General features: G+C 51.4%; 1 protein-coding gene across 1 annotated transcript in view; it reads left to right on the forward strand.

Moving 5' to 3' along the window:
• The window catches only part of SH3PXD2A (SH3 and PX domains 2A), a 282,207-nt gene that overhangs the window by 208,073 nt on the left and 52,573 nt on the right, over nucleotides 1–21,561 (forward strand). Inside the window, exons 7-8 of the mRNA XM_042780829.1 lie at nucleotides 8,730–8,774; nucleotides 15,314–15,445. Coding sequence (XP_042636763.1) covers nucleotides 8,730–8,774; nucleotides 15,314–15,445 — 177 coding nt within the window. The remainder of the gene's footprint in view (nucleotides 1–8,729; nucleotides 8,775–15,313; nucleotides 15,446–21,561) is intronic.

Raw genomic sequence — 21,561 nt, forward strand, 5'->3', positions numbered from 1 at the left:
CCAGGTGACTTTTCATTTGAAAATCATGTTTGAACTATTATTTGTTCTCTGCCTTGGCCATTTTAATTTGTGATATGCCCTTCCGACAGCAGTCACGTTGCTTTCCCTGTTGGGCCTCTCTTTCTGCTGCTCTGAGTAGAGCAACCTGTGTCAGAGCATGAGACCACCCCAAAGCTGCACTCTAACTTTGGTGAAAATCCTCTGGCAGGTTTCGCCCAGCATGGTAACAGGCTCTGTGCATGTGAGCGTCATATGTGAATCTTCCAAAAAAGGCTCTGAGGTAGCTGATAGCATATGGTCCAGTTAGGTAATAGCATCTCAAAAGAGATCAGAGAGCCCCACTCAAAGGTGTAGTCAAAAAAGGCCTGAGGTCCAGCCCTCGTTCCAAGAGTTCTTAGCTCTGTGACTTTGGTTAAGTCATTTAACCTGAGTCACAGTTTCTTCTTTGTAAAGAACTGTCTACCTCATAAAGATTTACAGCCTTGGAAACCCTAAGAGTTGCAATTGACTTGATGACAGTGAGTTTGGTTCAATTTTGTTTATCTACCCTGTAGGGCTCTTGTAAAGATTTGAGCTCCTGCGTGCCTATGACAGTGTCAGCCAAAGGAATGTGCTCGACTCTTAAAAACTAGCAGCAGCAGCAGCAGCATCATCATCATCATCATCGAATCAAAATATCAGCAGCTGTCTGGCCCCAGTGACTGCAATTGGGCACTGAAAGTGGTACCTGAGTTTCCTGGTGGCCTAGTCAAAAAGGAAAGGAAACATGTAGAGTTTGTAGAACCTGAGAACTCTAGCCTTGTGCAGCGTTTGATTGTGAATGGGGAGAAAGGAATATAGGAGATAATTAGAAACTAGCTCAAGACCGCAGTGAGGGCAAGACAGTAAGAACAATAGAATTCCCAGAGAGGGAGAGGTCTTGTGTGTCCAGTGAGCGGAGATCTTGAAGGATGGAAGTTCTTGGAGGCACTAGGGGAGTGGGGGGAGGCAGGCGGGGTGTTCATTCCATTGGAGGCCCCTGGCAGGGTCCCTGCTTCTCCTCCCCTCCCAGGAGCCCAGGGCAGGGCTGTGTAAGCCGATGAGGCAGGTGACCCTGCCCTGGTCCTCCAGAGCTTTTGGTTTGCTCTCCCTTCTGCGGACCTAGTGCTGCTGGCTGCTCTCAGGCTTGTCTCTCCCACCTGGGCTCACAGCCCACTCTGGATTTATTAGTTTGGATGGGCGGAACTTGTTTTACACCAGGGAAGGATTCCTGGAAACATGGTTGGAGACTAGATTTGGGTAAATTGAACCCAATTCTCACTGCTCTGGAGTTACGCAAGGTTTAAAGAAACGTTATCATGAACCTATAAGGAAAGACTCCCTTTCCTAACTCAGTTCTAGCCAGTTATTTTTTATGTAGGCCTGTGGTAGGTGCCATTGGAGGGAGGCTTCAGTACAGGTAGGGTCACCTGCAGTATTGTTCATTTTTCTCTCCTAATTATCGAGATCTGACAGAATCGAAGTAGCCACACAGGTCATTGGATTTGGCCATGACCTGCAGCCACCTGGTTTTCTCTGTTCCTAGATTCTGGCAGGTGTTGCAAGCAGGAGGGATGGCTGTGGCCACACGGTCCTGTGGGGTAGCCGAGGGAGGGACCCTGTCTGCGGGCCTCTCCTCTCCCAGGCGTCACTGTCCTCACCGCCAGCTCTGCTCTTCACCACCACTCACTCCCCTGTGTATCAGAGGCTTAACTCCTACCCCTTCAGACTTTCCATAGGCATTAGGCCATTTTTTTTTCTTAAAATAACCCTGCAAAGAAGGCAAAGTAGGTCTTTCCATCCACATTTTACAGAAGAAGAAAAAGAGGCTAAGAGATTGAGGAGATTAAATCGCTCAAAGTCAGTAAGCTAGGTGGTGGAGTGACCACAAGAACCAAGGTTTTATTAATTAATTATCTAAAAAAAACGTATTGTGATTTGGGTGAACGTTTACAGAGCAAATTCATTTTCCATACAGCATTTCATACACATTTTGTTTCATGGCATTGACTGTAGTTCCCTACAATGTAACAACTCTCTTCCCACTTCCTCCACTTCTCTGGCTCCTTCTTTCCTATGCATTCCTGCCCTACAAGCTGTCTCTCTGTGCAAATACTGCCCTTCTGGTCTCCCATGATTGATCCTTCTAAGGAGTGCATCTATCTGCTATCAGTGTTCACCCTGTATGCCTGTCTGTTGTTTGGCTGGAAGTGAGTTCAGTTCCAGACCTGAAGAGTAACTAGCAGCCATGGACTCGGTGTCTCACCAGGCTCTATCACACCAGTAAGCCTGGTCTTTTTTTGATGATTTTGAGTCTTGAAGAACCAAGGCTTTTTATTATTATTATTCTACTTCTCTGGTCTCTATGCTCCTGAATTACCTGCTTTGTGACTTGGGGTTTCCACTGTCAGTGTGTGTTACAGTGGTTTCCCTGGAAGGGCAGTCAGTTTCTCTGGAAAGATTCATTTCAGCCACAGTACACATGTGTGATGGAGACTTAAGAGGTTTCTACCAGGGAAGGTCAGGCATGTGCCTAGGAGATCCGTAGGCCCAAAGGTTTAGTTTTACAGATGTGAGTATTAACTTTACAGAGAAGTTAAACCACTGGTCCAAGGTCTCACACAGTTAATCCTCAGCCAATCCAGTTGTGCAGCTTCTCAGCTGGATACCCCTCGCTTTCCGCCAGGCCTGCCTACCCTGCTCAGTAGGGCCCTTGGTTCTGTGTTGACACCAGAGGAGAAGGTAGTGGAGACAGTGGGAAGAGCAGGAAGCAGTTGGTTTGTGTCAGTTACAGCTGTGTCCTCGGCTACGCCTGTCTGTGCTCCTTCACCCTGGCTCTCTGACTCTCCACTCTCCCAGGCTGGAGCTGGCCGCCCTGTCTGCCGCCCTGTCTGCCTGTTGACCGGAGGGCCACCATTGTAATGCGGCAGAAGGGAGTCCTTCCCACTGGGAGAGGGCTTGCTAGGGTGGGCTGGAGAGAAGGGACCATGAAGCGGGACAGTTTTGGGTGGGAGCAGCGGAACTGGATTAATTCAGTAAATCCAGGATACTGTGAAATAAATCATGTTTTTCTTTTTAAAAAAAAAAAAAAAGTCAGGCTCCTTTCTGGCCTGTTTGCCATTTTCCTTTGGGGAGAGAGATTCATAGACCTGCTGGTGGGGGGTGAGGAAGTTGGGCATGAGCTCTGACGGGTGATGTTTGCCACTTAGCAATAGGGACACGGTTAGGGATCAAGGAGGTCGCTAGCCCGATAAGAGGCTCTAGCCCTAGCACAACCCGTTTGCCTCGGGGTGATGTCCCCAGGAGTCCTTATACCTCCACCTCCAGTGGACCTGGTATCTGTGGGGAAGCTTTGCTACCTGGTGCCAGCATTTTTTCAGTACACCCACCCAGTATTGGGCACCACTCTCATCCTTGAAGCTCCAAGAGTATGATTTTCATGGTGCGCCCCCACCCCCAAGTTTCTTGAACCCAAGAAACCCAGGCTCATGCTGGCCAAGCTCATGGGAGATGCTGCTGCTGCCAGCTGTTACCTAGCACTGGCTGTGTTCTAGGCACTGTGCTGAGCACTTAATTACATTTTACCTCATTTAATCCTCACAGCAACCTAGAAACTTCATAGTTTTTACCAGTGAGAAAACAGGCTTGGAGCTGTTAAGTAAGTAACTTCTCTGAAGGGGGGCAGAGCCTGGATTTGAACTCCGGCAGTCAGACTCCAGAGGCCTCAGTAAACCTCTGTCAGAGCGTCACTCTGTTGGGTTACAGTGAGAACTAGAAGGGCCAGGCCTCCCAGTTCCACATGGGAGCCAGTCTGCAGTTGGGAGATGGCTTGCTGTGTGAGTGGGGAGAGTTAGGTGCCTAAAATGGTGAGTGCCATCAAGCTTGGGTCACCTGAGGTCAGTGTCCATCCCCTCAAGAGATGGATACTATGCTAGCTACATGACCTTGGACAGCTTACTTGACCTCTGCTCCAATTTCTTCATCTGCAAAACGGAGGGAATAATAGTACCTGCCTGCCACGTGAGGATGGCTTATATGGCCTTTTTTGCCATAATCTTGTAACTCCCACCAAATGACTGGGTGGGAGTATGCAAATGAGGTGCTTGTGGCACACCAAGGGGGTTGGACAGCTAACTAATAATTCAAATCAGGTGTGCATGGCATCTTTGTGGGGATGGGACGGACCGTGAGAATAAAGTGTGTAGAATCCTAACCAAGGGGATTGGTTAGTTTTGTCATCCCACTAGACTTAAAATGCGCCATCCCAGAGTTCAGGGTGGGGAGGGCAAGGAGCCCCTCACTACCACCAAGAAAGAAGAGACAGGAGCACAGCATGTCCTTTGGAACTGAGGTCCCTGCACCGAGACCCTTCTAGACTCAGGAGACAAGATAGGACAAGCTGTAACACCGGAAATGGCGAGAGATGTTGAAAAGCAGTATGTGAAAATGGTGTGGGGCTAACATCTGACCTCTAACTTCACAAGTGGGAAGAAGGATCAAGATCAACAGCCCAGGTGAGGTGGAGGTCATGCCACAGCTCTCAACCTTTTTACCAGTTCTGACACTGTCCTTCCCACTACACTCTACTTCTCTGTTGGGTTCGATGATTTGTTGCAATGGCCACACAGAACTCACACACAATACTCACAGTTGTGTGGTTTATTAGGGAAGTAACAGGTTACAATTCAGCATCTGGAATGCTCAGGATACAGTTCTTTGATCAGGACAGCCTTCCCTCAACTGTGCTCAAAGGCAGGTCTCTTTGGCTTTTGGCCCCTCAACCTGACCTCTGCCCTGCTTGGGCAAGTGTTTAGCTCTGCCAAGAAATGCCTAGAGGCCCCCCTTCTCTGCCAGTAAGCCTTGGCCATAAGGCACGCAGTTTTCCCACTCATGAGTCAGCAAGCCTGTCTCCATGGATAAATACCCAGACACCCCACTCCACCAGCAAGCGTCTTGCCCAGAGGCACTCAGCTTTCTCACTCTGTGGACCAGGAGGCCCACCCCTCTCTCTCGTGCCACTCTCTTAGTTCTGTTCCCTCTGTTGCTACCACACTTCCCTCCATGTCTCCAGTTTCACAGCTCTCTGTCTCCTGGATCAAGGAGGTTCGGTGCAGGGATTCTCAGTTTCAAAAGACACATTCCACTCCTCGTTTCTTGCTTGATGGTAGTGAAATCATCCCCTTTCCATCTCTGAGATGGCTCATTGTAAGCCTAGCAGGATGGCAAAACTGACCTACCCCTGTGCTAGGGCTCCGTACACCTTATTTACATGGTCCCACCCCCACAAGAGTACCATACACCTTATTTACATTGTCAGCAAGCTGTCCAAACTCCTTGGTGGGCCACGGGCCACCAGCACCTCACATTTGCATAGTCCTACACAGTCATCTGGCGGGAGTCACAAAGACTGTGGCTGCAAGGACTGGACCAAGCAATTCACAGCCCTGCTCAGTGGGAGAGAAATGGCAGCAGCAGGAGACTGGCAGGAGATGGCACAGTGGGATTCCTGGCCAACAGAGTGAATGAGGGTTGCAGTGGGTGTGCTGACCCATGGAGAAAGAGAGCTGAGAGCCTTTGGGTCAAGGCTTGCTGGCGGAGTGAGCTGCTCCCAGGCACTTATTGGCAGAGCTAAAGAGCTTTGTTACACTTGGCCTTGAGCAAGAGAGAGGCTGGGCCAAGAGGCCAAGGGCCAGAGAGAGGCCTGATTTCAGGCACGGCTGAGAAGAGGGGGTCTTAATCGAAGAACTGTATCCTGAATGATTCCTGATCCTGAATTGTAACTTGGTAGAAAACAATAATTAATAAACTACTCTATGGGACGGAGTAGAACTGCCCCCACGGGGTTTCCAAGACTATAAATCTTTACGGAAGCAGACTGCCACATCTTTCTCTCATAGAGCTGTTAGTGAGTTTGAACCACCAACCTTCCAGTTAGTAGCCAGGTTCTTAACCGCTGTGCCACCAGGGCTCCTGTAACCTGTTACTTCCCTAATAAACTCCATAAATGTGAGTATGGTCTGTGAGTTCTGCGTGACCCATTGCAAAGAATTGTCAAACCCAGCAGAGAAGTAGAGAGTGCCATGTGAAGGACAGCTGGTGTCAGAACTGGTAAAAAGGTTGGAGAGAGGAGGTATGTCTGACTTCTGCTTCATAGGAATCAGCCTTGGGCTGATGGTGATCCTCTCTCCCCTCATAAGTTAGATGAGGAGTCAGATGACCTCACCACCCCATTTTTATACTGCCACTTTAGGTTTGTTATGAAAAATGAGTTAATATATGAAGGTGTTCAATCTAATGATTGATGCCCAGTCAATGCTGTGTGCATGTTTGCTGCTGTTAGGGCTGTTGTCACAATCTGTCATTGGATCAGACAGCTCTCCTGGCTGGTATTGTGTGGGCAGTGCGGGGTTTGCCTCTCGGACTTGCACCTCAGTGTTTCCTTTTAATTGTCCCTACGGCAGCCAGTGTTGTCTTCTGTCCTCCTTTGGAGGTGATAAGCAGCCCAGCAGAGAAAGTGCCAACCTTGGGGTCCCCAGACCTAGTTCTATATCTAGCTCTGTTACTCTGTGGTTGTGAGAACTTGGGTCAGTTAATTCTCCTGTCTAAACTCAAAAATTCTGCATCTGTAATATGGGGCTAAAAAATTCTTGCCTACCTCATGGGGTCGTTGTGGGGAATATGGGCCACTGTGGGTAGACTGAAGGAGCTCTGGTGGCACAGTGTGTAAGGCCTATGACTGCTAACAAGAAGGTTGGCAGTTCAAACCCACCAGGAGCTCCACAGAAGGAAGATGAGGCAACCTACTTCCGTAAAGATTTATAGCCTTGGAAACCCAGTGGGGGTGGCTATGAGTCAGAATTGACTGTATGGTGGGAGGTGGGCAGGTAGACCATCAATGATTGTTACCTGGTGACCCTCTGATAGCCTAGAAACTTTCATATCATTCATTGATCAAGCTAAGAGGTTTCTGCCTCCTTATAATGCTACTGTGGTATTGTGGTTCAGTGGCAGAATTCTTGCCTGCCATGCAGGAGGCCCTGGTTCGTTTCCTGGCCAATGCATTGCTTACTCCCTGGGAGCTCTGGTAGCGTAGTGCCTAAGGCACTTGACTGCTAACCAGAAGGCTGGTGGTTCAAACCCACCAGCCACTCCTCGGAAGGAAGGTTGGGCAATCTACTTCTGTAGTGACACCGCCTCGGAAACCCAAGGAGGGGTCGCTATGAGTTGGGACTGACTCATTGCCACATAACAACAACAACATGTTATTGTTACTGTGTTGGTCACTTGCTTTTGGTATATTGCCTTTCCCTTCACGCAAATTAGTACTTGTATCTACCTGCCTAGCAGTGTTTCCTCCCCTCCCCTCCCATCCCTGGTAATTGTTCCTGTATTATATCTCAAGGAGCCCTGGTGGTACAGTGGGTAAGCACTTGGCTACTAACCAAAAGGCCAGCAGTTTGAATCCATGAGCTGCTCTGCAGGAGAAAGATGTGCCAATCTGCTTCCGTGAGATTACAGCCTTAAGACCCTATGGGGCAGCTCTATTCTGTCCTATACGGTTGTTGTGAGTCACAGTTGACTTGATGGCAAGGGGTTTGGTTTTTATATTATGTCTTTTATGGTGCTGTGATTTTGCATCTCTTCTTGGCAGGAGGACAGCTTTTAACCTCATTTCACAGATGAGTCTGAGATCGGGCACCACTGTGTGAGACTGGCATAGAGAGCCCTCATCTCTCCTGGTCACTGAAAGCCCTATCCTTGCAGATGGGGTGAGGGGTAGGAGATCAGAGACTCTTGGAAGTGAAGCTTCCTCATACAGGCATGCCTCATTTTATTGTGTTTTGCTTTACTGGCACTTTGCAGATAGCACAGTTTTTGTTTGTTTGTTTGTTTGTTACAAATTGAAGGTTTGTGGTAACCCTGTGTTGAGCAAGGCTATTGGCACTATTTTTCCAATAGCATGTGCTCACTTCGTGTCTCTGTGTCACATTTTGGTCATTCTCCCAGTATCTCAAACTCTTTCATAATGCTATTCATACAGTAGACTACAGTATGTTGTAAACATTTATATGCACAAGGAAATCAAAAGATTCCTGTGACTTGCTTTCTTGTGCTATTCACTTTACTGTGGTGATCTGGAACCGAACTTGAAATATCTCTGAGGTATGCCTGTACTCTCCCCGTGCCGGCCTGTCTGCTTCAGTGGGAGGGGCTGTGACAGAGTTGGCCAAGAGATGAGGGCCCAGTAGATGTGGTGGCAGGCCCTGGAGACTGGCCTAGGCACTCACTTCAGCCCTGGTATTTGAGACTCTGGGTCCAGGCTGCTAAGCCTGCTGGCCCACAAGGGGTCCCTCGGAGCTATCAGGCACTGTGGGGCTGAGCCATCCACATGGCCAGGGAGGAAGTGCCAGCACTGATAACCCACGTGTCCGTCCCAGAGGGGGGTGGTGTAGGATTCTGTGGGCCCCAGAGGATTCCTGCGTTTCGACAGACACCTCATTATCCCCATCCGGCTGTGTCCCAGCCTCTGTAATCACACAGGCCCACGCCCAACCCAGCAGCCAGCCCAGGGCCAGGAAATCACTCCCCTCCCCTCCCCCTGCCTTCGCAGCCCTGGCCTATTGCTGGTGGACCTCCTGCCTGCCTAACGGTTCTTTCTCCTCTTCTGATTCTCTTCTGCTGCTGCTGCTTTCTCTCGGGGGACTCTGAAGTGTGGCTGTCCAGCTGGGCTGAGTCTCCCAAGAAGGACGTGACAGGTACTGCCCGGTATGCATGTGAGCGCATGGGTATGAACATGTGTGTCCCAGGCACACGTGAGTGGGAGCCGGGGCTGCAGGCCGCTCCCCGCATGCTTCTCTGTGGTATGTGGTGGCCCTCTGTGAGCATGGCAGGCTTCTTCCCTGCTCTCTGACGCCCTTCAGCTCACCGTGTCCTCCACCTTCCCTGGCCACCCCTTTTAGGCTCTCACACTCAGCCTGAAGGCTGCTGTTGGAGTGATAATCGTGTAGCACAGTGTGTAAGCAGATGTGTTCTGGGCCCAGACACAGAGTGTGTGGGTTTGAATCCAAGCTCTGCCACACCTGCCTTGGGCAGGTTGTGTTTCTACATCTGTAAATTGGGGAGGGGTTAAAGGGCTGGGGCTGTCATCCCATCTAGCTGTGGAGCTTGCCACACTTTGCCAATTGCATCCATTATCTCAGTGGGCCATGCTTTGAGATTGGCTGGCCAAAAATGATTTATCTCATTTTCAGGTGGTTGAACTGAGGCAGAGAGACTGAGTGTTGAGGTGACTGGAGCCTGGTTTCCAGTGCGGCGGGCATGCAGGAGTCCTGGGACTATAGCTGAGAGTTGGGTCACAGCCCCTTCCTCCCAGCTGTCCAGAGGATGGAGTTACCTCCAGCCTCAGGGGACTCTGGCCCAGCCCGTTGGCTAAGGGTGATCTTTAGAGACTTCGGCAGAGTTGGGCCAGAAGTCAGGGCTGGCCTTTAGACTTTGGTCATACTGGATATTGGCAGAAACACCCAGACAGCAGACTTCTGAGCTGCTAGAGGGAGATGGTGATGGGGATTGTCGTTTCCAAAAGGGTGCCCCATGGTGCCCCTCCATTTCCTAGAGTATTACCTACCCCTCTACCCACTACTTCCCCAGCCTCAAGTCCAGCAAGAAATTGAGAACAGAGGTTCAGGCTGGGGTTTAGGGGATGAGGCAGCGTGGGCAGGGGTGAGCCCCCAGTGATGTCCACAGCTATGGGTAGTGAATGGGAGGGGAGTACCCAAGGAGTGCAGAAGGCAGCAGGGGTAAGAGAGCCCCTTCCTTCTCTTGCCTGGCCAGGCTCCTTGCAGTTGTTCTTCTGGTGTTCCCTGTGACGGAGGGCCTATGCCTGAGCTAATCATTGGGCTCCTGTCCCTTTTTCCCCTCTCCATGAGCCAGTGAGCTGGAGCCCACTTGGCCCAAGACAATACATTTTATTCACCAAACGTATAGCTGGGCCGCCTGTGGGCCTATGGAGAGGCCGGCAGGCCCAGCCCGGCCTGGGAGGATCCAGTTATGAGGAGCAGGAGGGACCTTGGTGGATTGCCCAGGGCTTGGGGGGGTCATGGAGAGCGTGGGGAGCATGGGGTGGAGGCCACTACAGTGCTTGGCTTCTCAGGATGGGTCCAGCTGTTTGGAGCAAGACATATAGGGGAGGCTGTGTGGGCCAAGGGCCAGCTGGGGAGGGTCCCCGCCAGACTGGAAGACCAGGGTCAGGGTCTCAGGCAAGTTGCTGGGCCTCTCCCAGCCTTGGTTTCCCCATCTGAAATATTGAAGAGTCTGATGAGACAGGACACTCAGGGGTGAGGGGCTGGGAAAGCCATGTAGGAAAGTGTCCTTGGGCTGTGTGGCCACCTGTCTGGAGGTCAAGAATGAGAGAACCAGGCTGCAGGGACACAGCCATGGGGCTTCCTTCCCACCTTCTGGCACCTGTGGAACTGGACCTGAGCTGTCTTGTTCTGAGACTAGGGAGGACCGTGAACCCCTCTAGCTCCTCTCCAGATCTCTCATTTCCTTGGTTTGCTTTATAACCCGTCACCTCATTCCAAGCTCAGAACAACCCCATGATGTAGGCACTGTTACTGTTCCCATTTACAGATAAGGAAGCTAAAGCCCAGAGAGGTTAAGTGGCCTCTCCAGAGTCACACAGTTAGTAGAGTCCAAAGCAGGACTGGACCTCAGACCCCCAGACTCTAATCTCTGTGCTTTCCTCTTCTCTGCACTGTAGACTGCATCTGGGATCTCGGGCAGTTATTGTACCCTCTGCCATGCCCTGTAGTGCCAGCCCTGGGAGACTCTTCTCTACAACACATGGTGTGGTGGGGGAGCCGTGCCCTGCAGGAAGTCAAGGAGAGGAAGGACAGGTCACTGTCCTGGCTAACTGATCACAGGGCACCTCCTAGAGCCCAGAAGGGTAGAGGTGTTAGGTAGAGCTGGGATTGGTAGAGAGAAGGAGAGGGAGGGAAGGCATTCCAGACATGGGTACAACCAACACAAAGGCTAGACTAGGTGACTGCCACATAATGGGTACTTGATAAATGTGTGTTAAATCATGACTGTTGCCTGGAAAAGGGGAGTTAGGTGTCAGTGAACTAGGAGAGCTCAGATCGGGCTTGAACTTGGTCTTTATTCTATAGGTAACAGGGAGCCATTGAAGGTGTTGAAGCTGGGGAATGACTTGGCGAAAGCTAAATTTAGAAGTTTAAATTGGCAGCCAGGATCAGGCAGGGGTCAGGGGGAAGCATCCAGGTGGTAGTTGGAGGAATGCAGGTGTGAGGCAAGGGTGAAGCGGGACTCTGGGGACTCCCCCGGGCTCCAGCAGGCCCAGCCAAGGGCTGTCATAAGGCAGAGGGTCCACCCCTGGACAGGACCCAAACTATTGCAAGGTCCCCTTCCAAATCTGGGAGGGGCCCTCCTCTCTAGAAGGGGACACCCCTTCTCCATGCTTTTGCCAAATCCTTCTCATCTGAAGACAGGAGGCGCCTTCCACTGCCCCCTCCTCTGCTCCCCCAAGCTGATTCCTCAGCCCCCAGCTTTCCTAGCCTTGGCTGGGAGGAGATCCAGCACAGCTCTGTGGGATGACATCACCGCCCGCCTGCCTGCCTGCCGAGTGGTTTCTCATCTGGATACCTGCTCCCAGCTCACGCAGGCCTGTGCAACCCAGGGCAGGCAACACCCTACAGGGCAGATGCCAGAGAGCCTGTGTGCTGGAGGAGCGGAGGGCAACCAGGAGGACAGAGTGTTTGTGTGTCTGTCTGTCCATCCGCAGCCTATGGAGTAGCCTCCAAGAACTGTCACCCCCTGTGTTGGCTCTGTAATGCCTGGAGATCTTTTCTACCTGTATCCCAGAGTGTCAGCCTACAGGAAGCTCAGGCCAGTTTTCCAAGAAGCCTGGCTGTGTGTGTGGGTGTGGGTGTTCTCCCCTTTTGAAATCCTGCCTCGGATTTTAGCTTGGATTCAAATGAGCTGATATTCCTCCATTCACCACCACCACCCTTTCCTTTGTAACATCTTCTGGCCACAGACCCCTAGTCTTTGCTCCCCCTTGCCTTCATTTCCTCTTTTTCTCTGATCCTTTCTCCTCCCAGGTTCAGCCATCTGGACGTCTAATTTTCCATATTCCAGAGGTGAAGCCATGCCTGGTTTATCGGTATCAGCTAAAAACAAACCATTAAACCACTCAGCTCATCTGTCTGCCTATTTATTCCATTAATTGAGTCCACATAGAGTATCTGTCACCTGATGGGCCCTGTGCTCTGAGCAGTGAGTACAGCAGCACTCAGTTAGGGCCCATGCTATGTTGAGCACCAAGGATATGCCAGGTACCAGCACATAGTGAGGCCTGGCCTTTCGCTGGAGACCAGGCGTCAGTGGCCCTCTGAAGGCCCTGTATAGTGCAGAAGTTAAGGGAAACAATGGCATCAGGCAGACTGGGGTTTAGGTCTCAGCCTGCCTGCGTCCCAGCTGTACGACTGTAGGGAAATCACTTAACCTCACGTGCCTCTGTTTCCGCATGTGTACAATGGGGATTAACAGGACCCACCACATAGGGTTGCTGTGAGCATTAAGAGACCAAGTAGTTGGATGCTTGGTGGAATAGCTGACACGGAGTAAGCTGTGATAGAGGCTCACCATTATTACCGGCGTAATCTGGGTGCTCTCTCGGGATTTGAAAGTGCTCCAGTCTGCTAGGGAATGCCTCTCTTCTTCTGTTTGTGTCTTGAGTTTTCCTTCTCCACTTTCCCCATGTGGGGATCCCCCACCCCCAAGCTAGGAAGAGAGCCCCCATGCCTCCCAGGGCAGGGGCCAGCTTTCTTTTGCATTGAGTGCGCTTAACTGCTCTTGGCCGCAGTCGACCCACGCTCCTTGCTGCCTAGCCAAGGCCTCCAGGACAGGCGCTGACCTCCCCCCAGGGCACAGTGGGAGGTAGTCTCTGTCAGTGCTATGCCCAGCAAGGCCTCTGTCCAGCTGCCAGGGGGCGGGTGCAGGAGCTGGCCACATCCAAGTACAGGGGCGACTGGCCTTACAGCTCAGCTGTTGGTTGCATTTCTGCCTGAAATACAATCCTGGCACTGGAGGGGCTGCCTGGAGCTGTGCATATGTGCTTCCTTGCAGCCCGTCTTCCCTACCCTCAGGCCTCCAAAGGGCTGCAGGGCCCACACCACATGGGATCTCCCAGTGGTGTGTCTCCCGTCCCTCATCGCAGGTTGGAGGGAGCCCCCTCCCCATGGGAGGACCCAAAGATCTAAGCAATGCTTCTGACTCCTAGCTGCACATGAGAAGTGGGGCCAAGAGGGTATCTGAAAATACCCATGGCTGGGCCCCACCCAGGCCGATTAAATCTAGATCTCTTGGGGTGAGGCCTATACAGCTGAATTTTTTTAATATATAAAAGCTAAGCTCCCCAAGTGATTCTGTGGTACCAAGTTGAGGATCATTGTGTTAGAAGAATGGACCAGAGAAACAGAAAAGAGAGGAAGTTGTTCTCTAGTGGGAAAAGAGATGGCTTAAACCTAAGAGTGAATGAATCTGGTTTGCTCCATACCTGCAGTGTGAGCTGGAGTGAACCTCTTGTCCTCTTTAGGCCTCTACTTTGTTTTTTGTGAAATAGGGGCTAAGAGGAAAGTTGTAAGGATGAAATGGGACATCATATATGTCTGGCACATAATGTTTGCCAAGTCAGACCCAGGTATGTAGAGAATGTGGCTGCAGGCTGAGGTATCCAAGGTCTCCAGTGTTGAGCTTGGACCCTCTCAACTGTTTTTAATAGACAGACTGTTGGTGTGAAGCCCCTAGTTTCCAGGAGATTGGCAGGAATATAGGGTGGCAGATACAGTTTAAAAAATGCACTAGCAATTCTCTTTGGGCTGGTGGTAGTAGTGGTGGTCTAGGAAGGCTTCCTGTAGGAGGTGACTGGTCTCTAGTTTGTGGATCCTTATGGCTCCTACTAGTACATGTCAGATATGTACTAGCCCCACCCCCAGCCTAATGATAATGATGGTAATAATTGGAGTGCAGAGAGGTTTGGGGGCAGCATGACCAATACTGAGATTGGCACCCAGGTCTGTCCACCTTTCAGCTTAACGAATGTTGCACTGGTCCAGTGGTTGAGGGAGACAGAGAAGGCACTTGCTCCTGGGATGCTTCGACGGTCTACCCTGCCTCTGCTGCTTCCCAGCTTTTGACCCCTTGAGAGCTACAAAACCACCTGGGAGAGGGCAGCCGGAGGCTGCTGGGAGCTGACCACAAGCCCCAACTTTTGCAGGCAGAGGGAGACTGAGTCTGGCCATGTGGCCAGAGGGCAGGAGCCAGGCCAGACCAACACCCCCCTCTGGACTGGGTGAGCAGGCCTGAGGCTGGTCCATCTGCCCCAGTGCCTCCGTGAGTAGAGGGGCAGAAATGGAGCTGAACTTAAATGGAGCTGAACTTGAAGAAAAATTGTGGGGGGGGGGGGGGGCGTGGAGGCACTGGGCTCACCAGCGGCTGGCGCTGGGGCTCTCTTCTTGGGTTTCAAGTAAACAGTCTCGGTCCTCCTCCCCCTCCCCTGCCTCCACCCCTGGCTCCTCATTCGACGGGTCTCATGTGTTTCTATTTAAGGGTTGCGAGTAAACCCCAGTGATTGGCAGCCTCAAACCCTCTTGACTTCTCGCCTGGGCCTGGAGAAGCTCTCTCCTGCTAGCTCTCTCCCTCCCGAGGGGAGGACTGCAGATTTTTTTCCTGGGGGTTTACGGGGCTTGGGGGTAGAGGCAGAAGCCTTCCTCTTTGCCTTTCCTTTTTTTTTCCTTTCCTCCTCTTTGGCCTCAGCCCTCATGGGCCGCCCACCCACTTCTGGCCCTCCCCTCACACCCCAGCCGGCCGGCCGTGGAGTCTGGAGAGACCATGTCCAGGCCGGGCCTCTCCTCAGACTCCCTCATGCCGGGCTGTGACTAACTCATCGCAGCACAGGGCTCTTTCCTCTGAGTTTCCTTGGCCTCGCCTCCGTCTCTGTCTCTGCCTCTCCCCTTCCCGTCCTCCTCCCCCGGCCCCCTCCCCGGCCTCCTCACTCCCCATGTCCCCCGGTCCCCGCAGTGCAGCGGGCCGGTGTGGGGCCTTGCTATATGGCCTGTCCTTGGGGCCCAGTGAGCTGCGAGCCCTGGCTGCGGGCTGCCCCTCAGAGCAGCACTGGCTTCGGAGCAGCCTCCCCCGAGGCCGATGGACAGGGGGCGCCCTGGCCGCGGGGCCACAGCCGGCCGCTGGCTCACCGCGTGCTTTCTGCCCTCGCCAGGTGCCGACACCAACGCCGAGCCCATGATCCTGGAACAGTACGTGGTGGTGTCCAACTATAAGAAGCAGGAGAACTCAGAGCTGAGCCTCCAGGCCGGGGAGGTGGTGGATGTCATCGAGAAGAACGAAAGTGGTGAGTGCCTCAGCATCCGGCTGTCCGTTCAGGGTTCCGGCCTGGCTCCTCGGACAGACGGACTGGGTTTTGTTCCCTTTCTCCTCACCCCCACCTCCGCAGCTATACGTTGTTTCCATCTGGCGGGGAGAGGGCTGTGGAGGCTGAAGTTTCCCCCTGTTGGTTTGGGCTGCAGGCCAGCAGTTTGCCTGGTGATGGAAGAATGTCTTCCCAGCTGGGGGGGGGGGTGCGGTAATTAACCAGCTCATGTTAATGCAAGGCCAGGATAGCAGCCACAGCCCTAACCGTCCAGCTGCTGCTCAGGGATACATGGCCCCCTGAGACCCGATGGAAAGAGCGCTTCCAGCTCAGAGAGGCCCAACAGCAGCTTCCGCCATTGGGACCAGGCAGGGCCAGGAGAACTCCACTAGCTGATGGGGAAGGCAGGCCGTGGTGTCACTGCAGAGGGTCCTGGGTCCCCAGGCCCCTGGCAGGTTGTCTGAGGAAGGGCCAGGTCTGTGGGAGTCTGTCTTGATGGCAGACTGACTGCCCCCCTTGCTGAACTGGACTCCACTAGGACCTAGGAAGAGGGCCCAGACAGGGGAGGGCTCCAGGTCCCACCCCCAGGAGGGTCCTGTGGCAGCCACCCTCATTGTCATTGGCAGCTGAGGCCTTGTCTTGTCTAGGAGCTGTGCTGATGGTTGCCCAAGGGGGCTGCTGGCTCCAAGGCTTTTGTACACTAGGCCAGAATGCCTTGGTGTCCTTGGCAGCAGCAGTCTGGTGGCAGGTAAAGGAGGGTGAGAGTCTGTCCGTCCAGGGGGTAGGCCCGTGCAGGACTAGGGATGAGACATGGGCCCAGGACATCAGCAGTTTGCCCACAGCCTGCTGGGTCTTGAATCGGTTCCTGGGGGTGTTTTGTTTCGCTTTCAGTTTGTTTGGGGTTGTGCACGGTTAGCTGTGCACTATAGCCTTTCTGGGCTGTTTGTAGGAACCTCCCAGAGAGGGGGAGCCTGTTCTTCTCCCCCGTCCCACTCTGGATCTGGGGCCTGAAGGGAAGGGAGACCAAAGTACTACTGTGCTCATTTTATACAGATGGAGTAACTGAGGCACACAGAGATTCAGGGGAAGCCACTTGCCTGAGGTCAAAAGCAGAATGTTCCCTAGGCCTGTGGGAGGCAAGAGCAGTAGAGGTGCTGAGAAAATCCCCACTGGTGTCCTGTGGACATGGGCGCAGGCGCCTGCTGCAGGGGGCTCAGGAAATTGTACCCCCCAAGAGCAGGACAGTGAGGAGAGCACAGATCCCCATAGCCTGTGCCCTCTCAGGGAGCTCAGGCCTGGAGTCAGGAGGTGGTTGGCAGCAGCAGTCCACATCTGGCAGAGCTGTGCCCTGGTGAAGGGCTTTGGTGCATGCAGTGGGCTCCTGCTTTCTGTACAGCTTTGCCCTTAGCCTTTCTTGCAAGACTGACCTCACCACCCACTGGAAGCTGACATTGGACATTGTCACGGGGGTCTGTCACAAAAACTCGAAACACCTTTAAGACCCAAAAGAGAGAATCTCTAACGGTGGAATGTGAGACACTAGGGGAGGGAGACTGCTGTTTGTTTTAGAGCTTGCGCCAAGGAAAGATAGCAGCCCACTTCTCCGTATAAGGTCAGAGCTGCCCAGAAGTTCTGGCTTAGAGACCCTCCGATCGCTTCACCTGCCCTGTCTCTCCACCACAGCTGTATAAACTTGGAGGTAGTGAGGCCCTGTGACTTTGGGTATCAGCCACTGGTCAGGATAACTGAAGAGGAAACACAGAAGAAAGTCATCTCTGCTCTAAGACTGCATGAGCCCCAGAGGTGTACATGTCCTCTGCTGTCCTAGCCTATATCGAAGGTGCTGGGAGCATTTGGAGTCCCTGCCTAGGAGAGGGAAAACCTTGAGTAAGTGGGAATTCTGGATTAGCAGCTGTCCCTGGAAGCAGGACTCTGCCCATCACCACCACTGCTGGATAGCCCCTTAATCACTCTGGGCCTCAGTTACTCCATCTGTAAAATGGAGATAAGTTTGTGGTTGCTTGGATACAAGGGCTGGAGCAGAAGACCTCCCTAAGCCCTCACCCAGGTGTGAACACCATGGTGGGTACTCAGTAGGGCCCTGGTGTGGTAGAGAGCAGCTCCCTGGATGGGGCTGTTTTACGACTCTGGGAGCTTTGTGTCTGTACCCTGGCGGAGACAGCTGCTCTGAAGCAGGTGTTTGCACAAGGGACCCTGGAGTGCTGGACCTGCCTGTGCACATCTCCCCACTTTGTTGCCATAAGAAGCCAAGAGTTCTGCAGTGTAGGTAGACCAGCTTAACCAGAGGAATTTAGGGAGCAGAGGGGAGAAGGAAGAAAACCAAACTGCTGATTCTTAGGAGAGTGGTTTCCTTGTCCCCCTGGAGGTGTGATGGGGGATTGGAGGGTCATGAGTGTCCCGTAAGCTGCAATGAGTAGTGAGTGAGGGTTTTGAACTTTGGAACAAAAACCCAATTGTGATGCCTTGATGTGGTGGGCATGTTAAGGCATTTCCACTCTCTAGTCAGCACTGTCCCCACCTTCAGGGTTTCATCTTGTCCACTGGGTGCCGGGACTCTGCCTGTGTCTTCTTCAGCCCGGCTGGGAGTCCCTTGAGTAGGGTTTCCATAAAGAATCCAGTCACTCTGATGGGCTCCACTGCCCATCAGAGCCCACTAGCTGGGACCACAGCCACCAAGCAATGTGGAGATGTGGGCATGTCAGTAGCCTGTACGCTCCCTGGTCTAAGGAGGATTTGTCTGGCAGACGATTAAGAGTCAGTACACAGTAATCTAGGAGCTGCTGCACACCAGGTGCCTGGCCGCATACTGCACATGCCTTGGTTACTGGGATCATGGACCAACCTGATGCAATAGAATACACTTTGACTATGTTATGGCTAAGATAACAGAAGTTAAGTGATTTCCTTAGAGCTGAGACCTCTTCCCTCCTATGGGATGTTGGGAAGGGTAGGAATGTGCTGATTCTGGTGGAAAGTGGCTTGCATCCTGAGCTGGTGGTGATGCCATGGGTGTGGGAGACATGGGCTGGGTAAGATGACTGTGGAACTCCTTGGGGCTCTCGTGGTGGATGTCTCCGTATCCCTCCTTCAGCGCTGTGCTTACAGGTAGTGGGAATTCATGCTGTTAATTGATCCTTTGGACTTGGGGGTTGGGGGGTAACAGCTGAGCAGTTAGGAGGAGGGTGCTGTATCCCCAGCACTGACAACAAGCCTAAGGATAGGAATGTAGGTGAACAGAAGCCAGAGACACCCAAAGTGCTAGAAATCTGAAGGTTTCAGGGAAGGCATCTTTATTTTTATCCCCAGATTAAAAAAAAAAAAAACAACTAGTAAAAGACATGTAACATAGCATTTGCCATTTTAATCATTTTCAAGTGCACAATCAAGACATTAATTATAGTCACAATGTTGTACAACCATCACTACTATTTTCTTCTAAAACTTTTCATCATCCCAAGCAGAAACTCTGTGTACCCATTAAGCATTAACTCCCCATTCCTCCCTCCCCACCCCATGGTAACCACTACTCTACCTCCTATCTCTGTGTTTTTGCCTGCTCTAGATGGTTCATGTAAGTGGAATCATACAATATGTGTTCTTTTGTGTCTGGTATATTCCACTTATAATGTTTCCAAGGTTCATTCATGTTATAACATGTATCAAAATGTCCTTTCTTTGGCTGAATAATATTTCATTGTATATAAACACATTTTGTCACGTGTTGATGGACATTTGAGTTACTTCCATTTTTCAGCTATTGTGAATAGTGCTACAGTGAACATTGGTGTCAGAGAAAGCAGTTTTGAGCAAGCATTGGGTCTGGCCCCAGCCAGAAAAGGACCGTTTCTCTCCATTGATCAACAGGGACAAATAATAGCAGAGGCTTCAACAGCTTTGCCAGCCTTACCAACCAGCAGGCTGTGCCAGGTCATCAGCAGCCATCATCGTGTTGTCCCTGGACACCCCTCCACCCTTGAAATCAGCAGCAGTGCCTGAGATGCCTCCTTTGCAGGCCAGTCTTGTGCTTCTGAGACCCCATGGTTTCATCCGTTAACAACCACAGTCTGGTCTAGTTCTGGCAGAGTAGTGATCTCTGTGTTGAGCAAATCTGCCTCCAGTTGTCCAGTTTCTTCCATCTTCTCAGGACTGGAGCACAAGGGAGGAACTGGAAGATGAGTCAGATGCTCATTCTTTTCCTGCCTGCCTTCTCTGAGTCTTTGCTTCCTGCCTGGCACCGGGTGATTCACTGGTAGTCACTCTGCTTCCTTGGAGGCACATAGCTATAAGACCTAAGATTTAAGGAATTTTGAGCTCTGATAGCATAGTGCCTAATGCATTTGACTGCTAACCAGAAGGCTGATGGTTCACTCCCTGGAAAGAAGGTTGGGCAGTCTACTTCCATAGTGATACTGCCTCAAAAACCCAAGGAGGGGTCGCTATGAGTCGTATCCGACTCAACGGCAGTGAGTGGTTTGTTTTGGTTGCTGGTCCACTCACTTAATTGACAGGTGGAACAATTAAACGTTGGAGAGCTTGACAACTTTCATCTTCTCCACAGTCAATGCATTAGTCCCAGTTGAATTGTGAGCAGGGACAGAACTCAGATTTGCACGAGAGATCATTGAAAGAATACAGGAAAATCTCATCAAGCCAGAGGGTGGGGGAAGTACCTCCCAGATTCATGGGGCTGAGACTGGGAACCACAAAGAAGTTAGCACGAACCAAAGCAGAGTCTCTTGTCTCTCTTTCTCTCTCGAGACCCATGTGGACACAGCTGCACTCTTCTCCTATGTGCAGACCAGCCTGCCTTCTCATGGTTTCTGTTTAGCGGCAGCAGCAACTTATTCACGTGGTGTTGGTTGTGAAGATCAGACTCTGCTTGGCTTTTCAGATGAGACAGCCACCACCAGCTGAACGGTCTCTGATTCTCTGAGCTCAAACTTTGAAATTTGAATCTGGTTGGTTCCTGGCCAGCCAATGAATTCACATTTAGGTCAGGTGTCAAGCTCTAGACCAGTCAGCTGTGGCGAGGGGGAGGGTCACAAGATACATGGCTGTCTAACCCACCTATTAACCGTTGACAGTTGAGGAGCAGATTTCAAATTGGGGTGACATTATGGTGGGGAGGGGTACCCAAACACATGTTGGCTATGATCATTTTACTCATTTAGCAGCTGTGCGTATAGTGGACAGAGCAAAAAGTCTGGAATCTGATGTAAAGCTACACTATGATATAAGTAGGAATCATTTAATTTGTTTCCTCATGAGTAAAATGGGACAGTGATACCCATCACATGGGCCTTTATAAGGGGAAAAGAGTCTGTATATAATATGCATTCATTTACTCACTCACTAAGGAGCCCTGGTGGGACAAATGGTTAAGCTCTCAGCTACTAACCAAAAGGTTGACGATTCAAACCCACTCAGTAGCTCCATTGCCAGGGAGAAACCTGGCAATATTACAGCCAAGAAAACCCTGTGGGGCAGTTCTACTCTGGTGTTGCTATGAATCAAAATCAACTCGATGGCACCTAACAACAACAACAACATTCATCCACTCATTCATTTATTTTAATACTTGAATGGCTCCTTTGACCCAGGTGCTGTGCTGACTGAGTATACACCCATAAGGTTCCTGCCTTTGTGGAGCTTAGAATCTAACTAATGTGAACATTTGGGGCAATAAAGGGGTGGACTGTATTATGGGGCTGGGATAGCCCTACAGAATTTTCCATTGTCTTAAGTGGGCTTATCTTGTATACCTTCTATGTCTCTTACTCATTTCTCTGCTTGCTAAGAAACCACCTGATTGCTGATTTAGACTCTCAAGCAACCCTGCTCCTGGAAAAGAGATTTCACAATAAAAATAGGACTAGGCTATTTCTAAAGGAGCTCTGGTGGCTCAGTACCTAAGGCATTTGACTGCTAATCAGAAGGTTGGTAGTTCAAACCCACCAGCTGCTCCACAGCCGGAACAGTCTACTTCTGTAAAGATTTACCACCTTGGAAACCTATAGGGGTCACTATGAGTTGGAATCAACTTGATGACAGTGGTGTTTTGTTTTGTTTTTTAATGC

This window comes from Orycteropus afer, unplaced genomic scaffold, assembly GCF_000298275.1.
Source record: "Orycteropus afer afer isolate SDZICR_OR568_19922 unplaced genomic scaffold, OryAfe1.0 scaffold00064, whole genome shotgun sequence".
NCBI classification, from domain to species: domain Eukaryota; kingdom Metazoa; phylum Chordata; class Mammalia; order Tubulidentata; family Orycteropodidae; genus Orycteropus; species Orycteropus afer.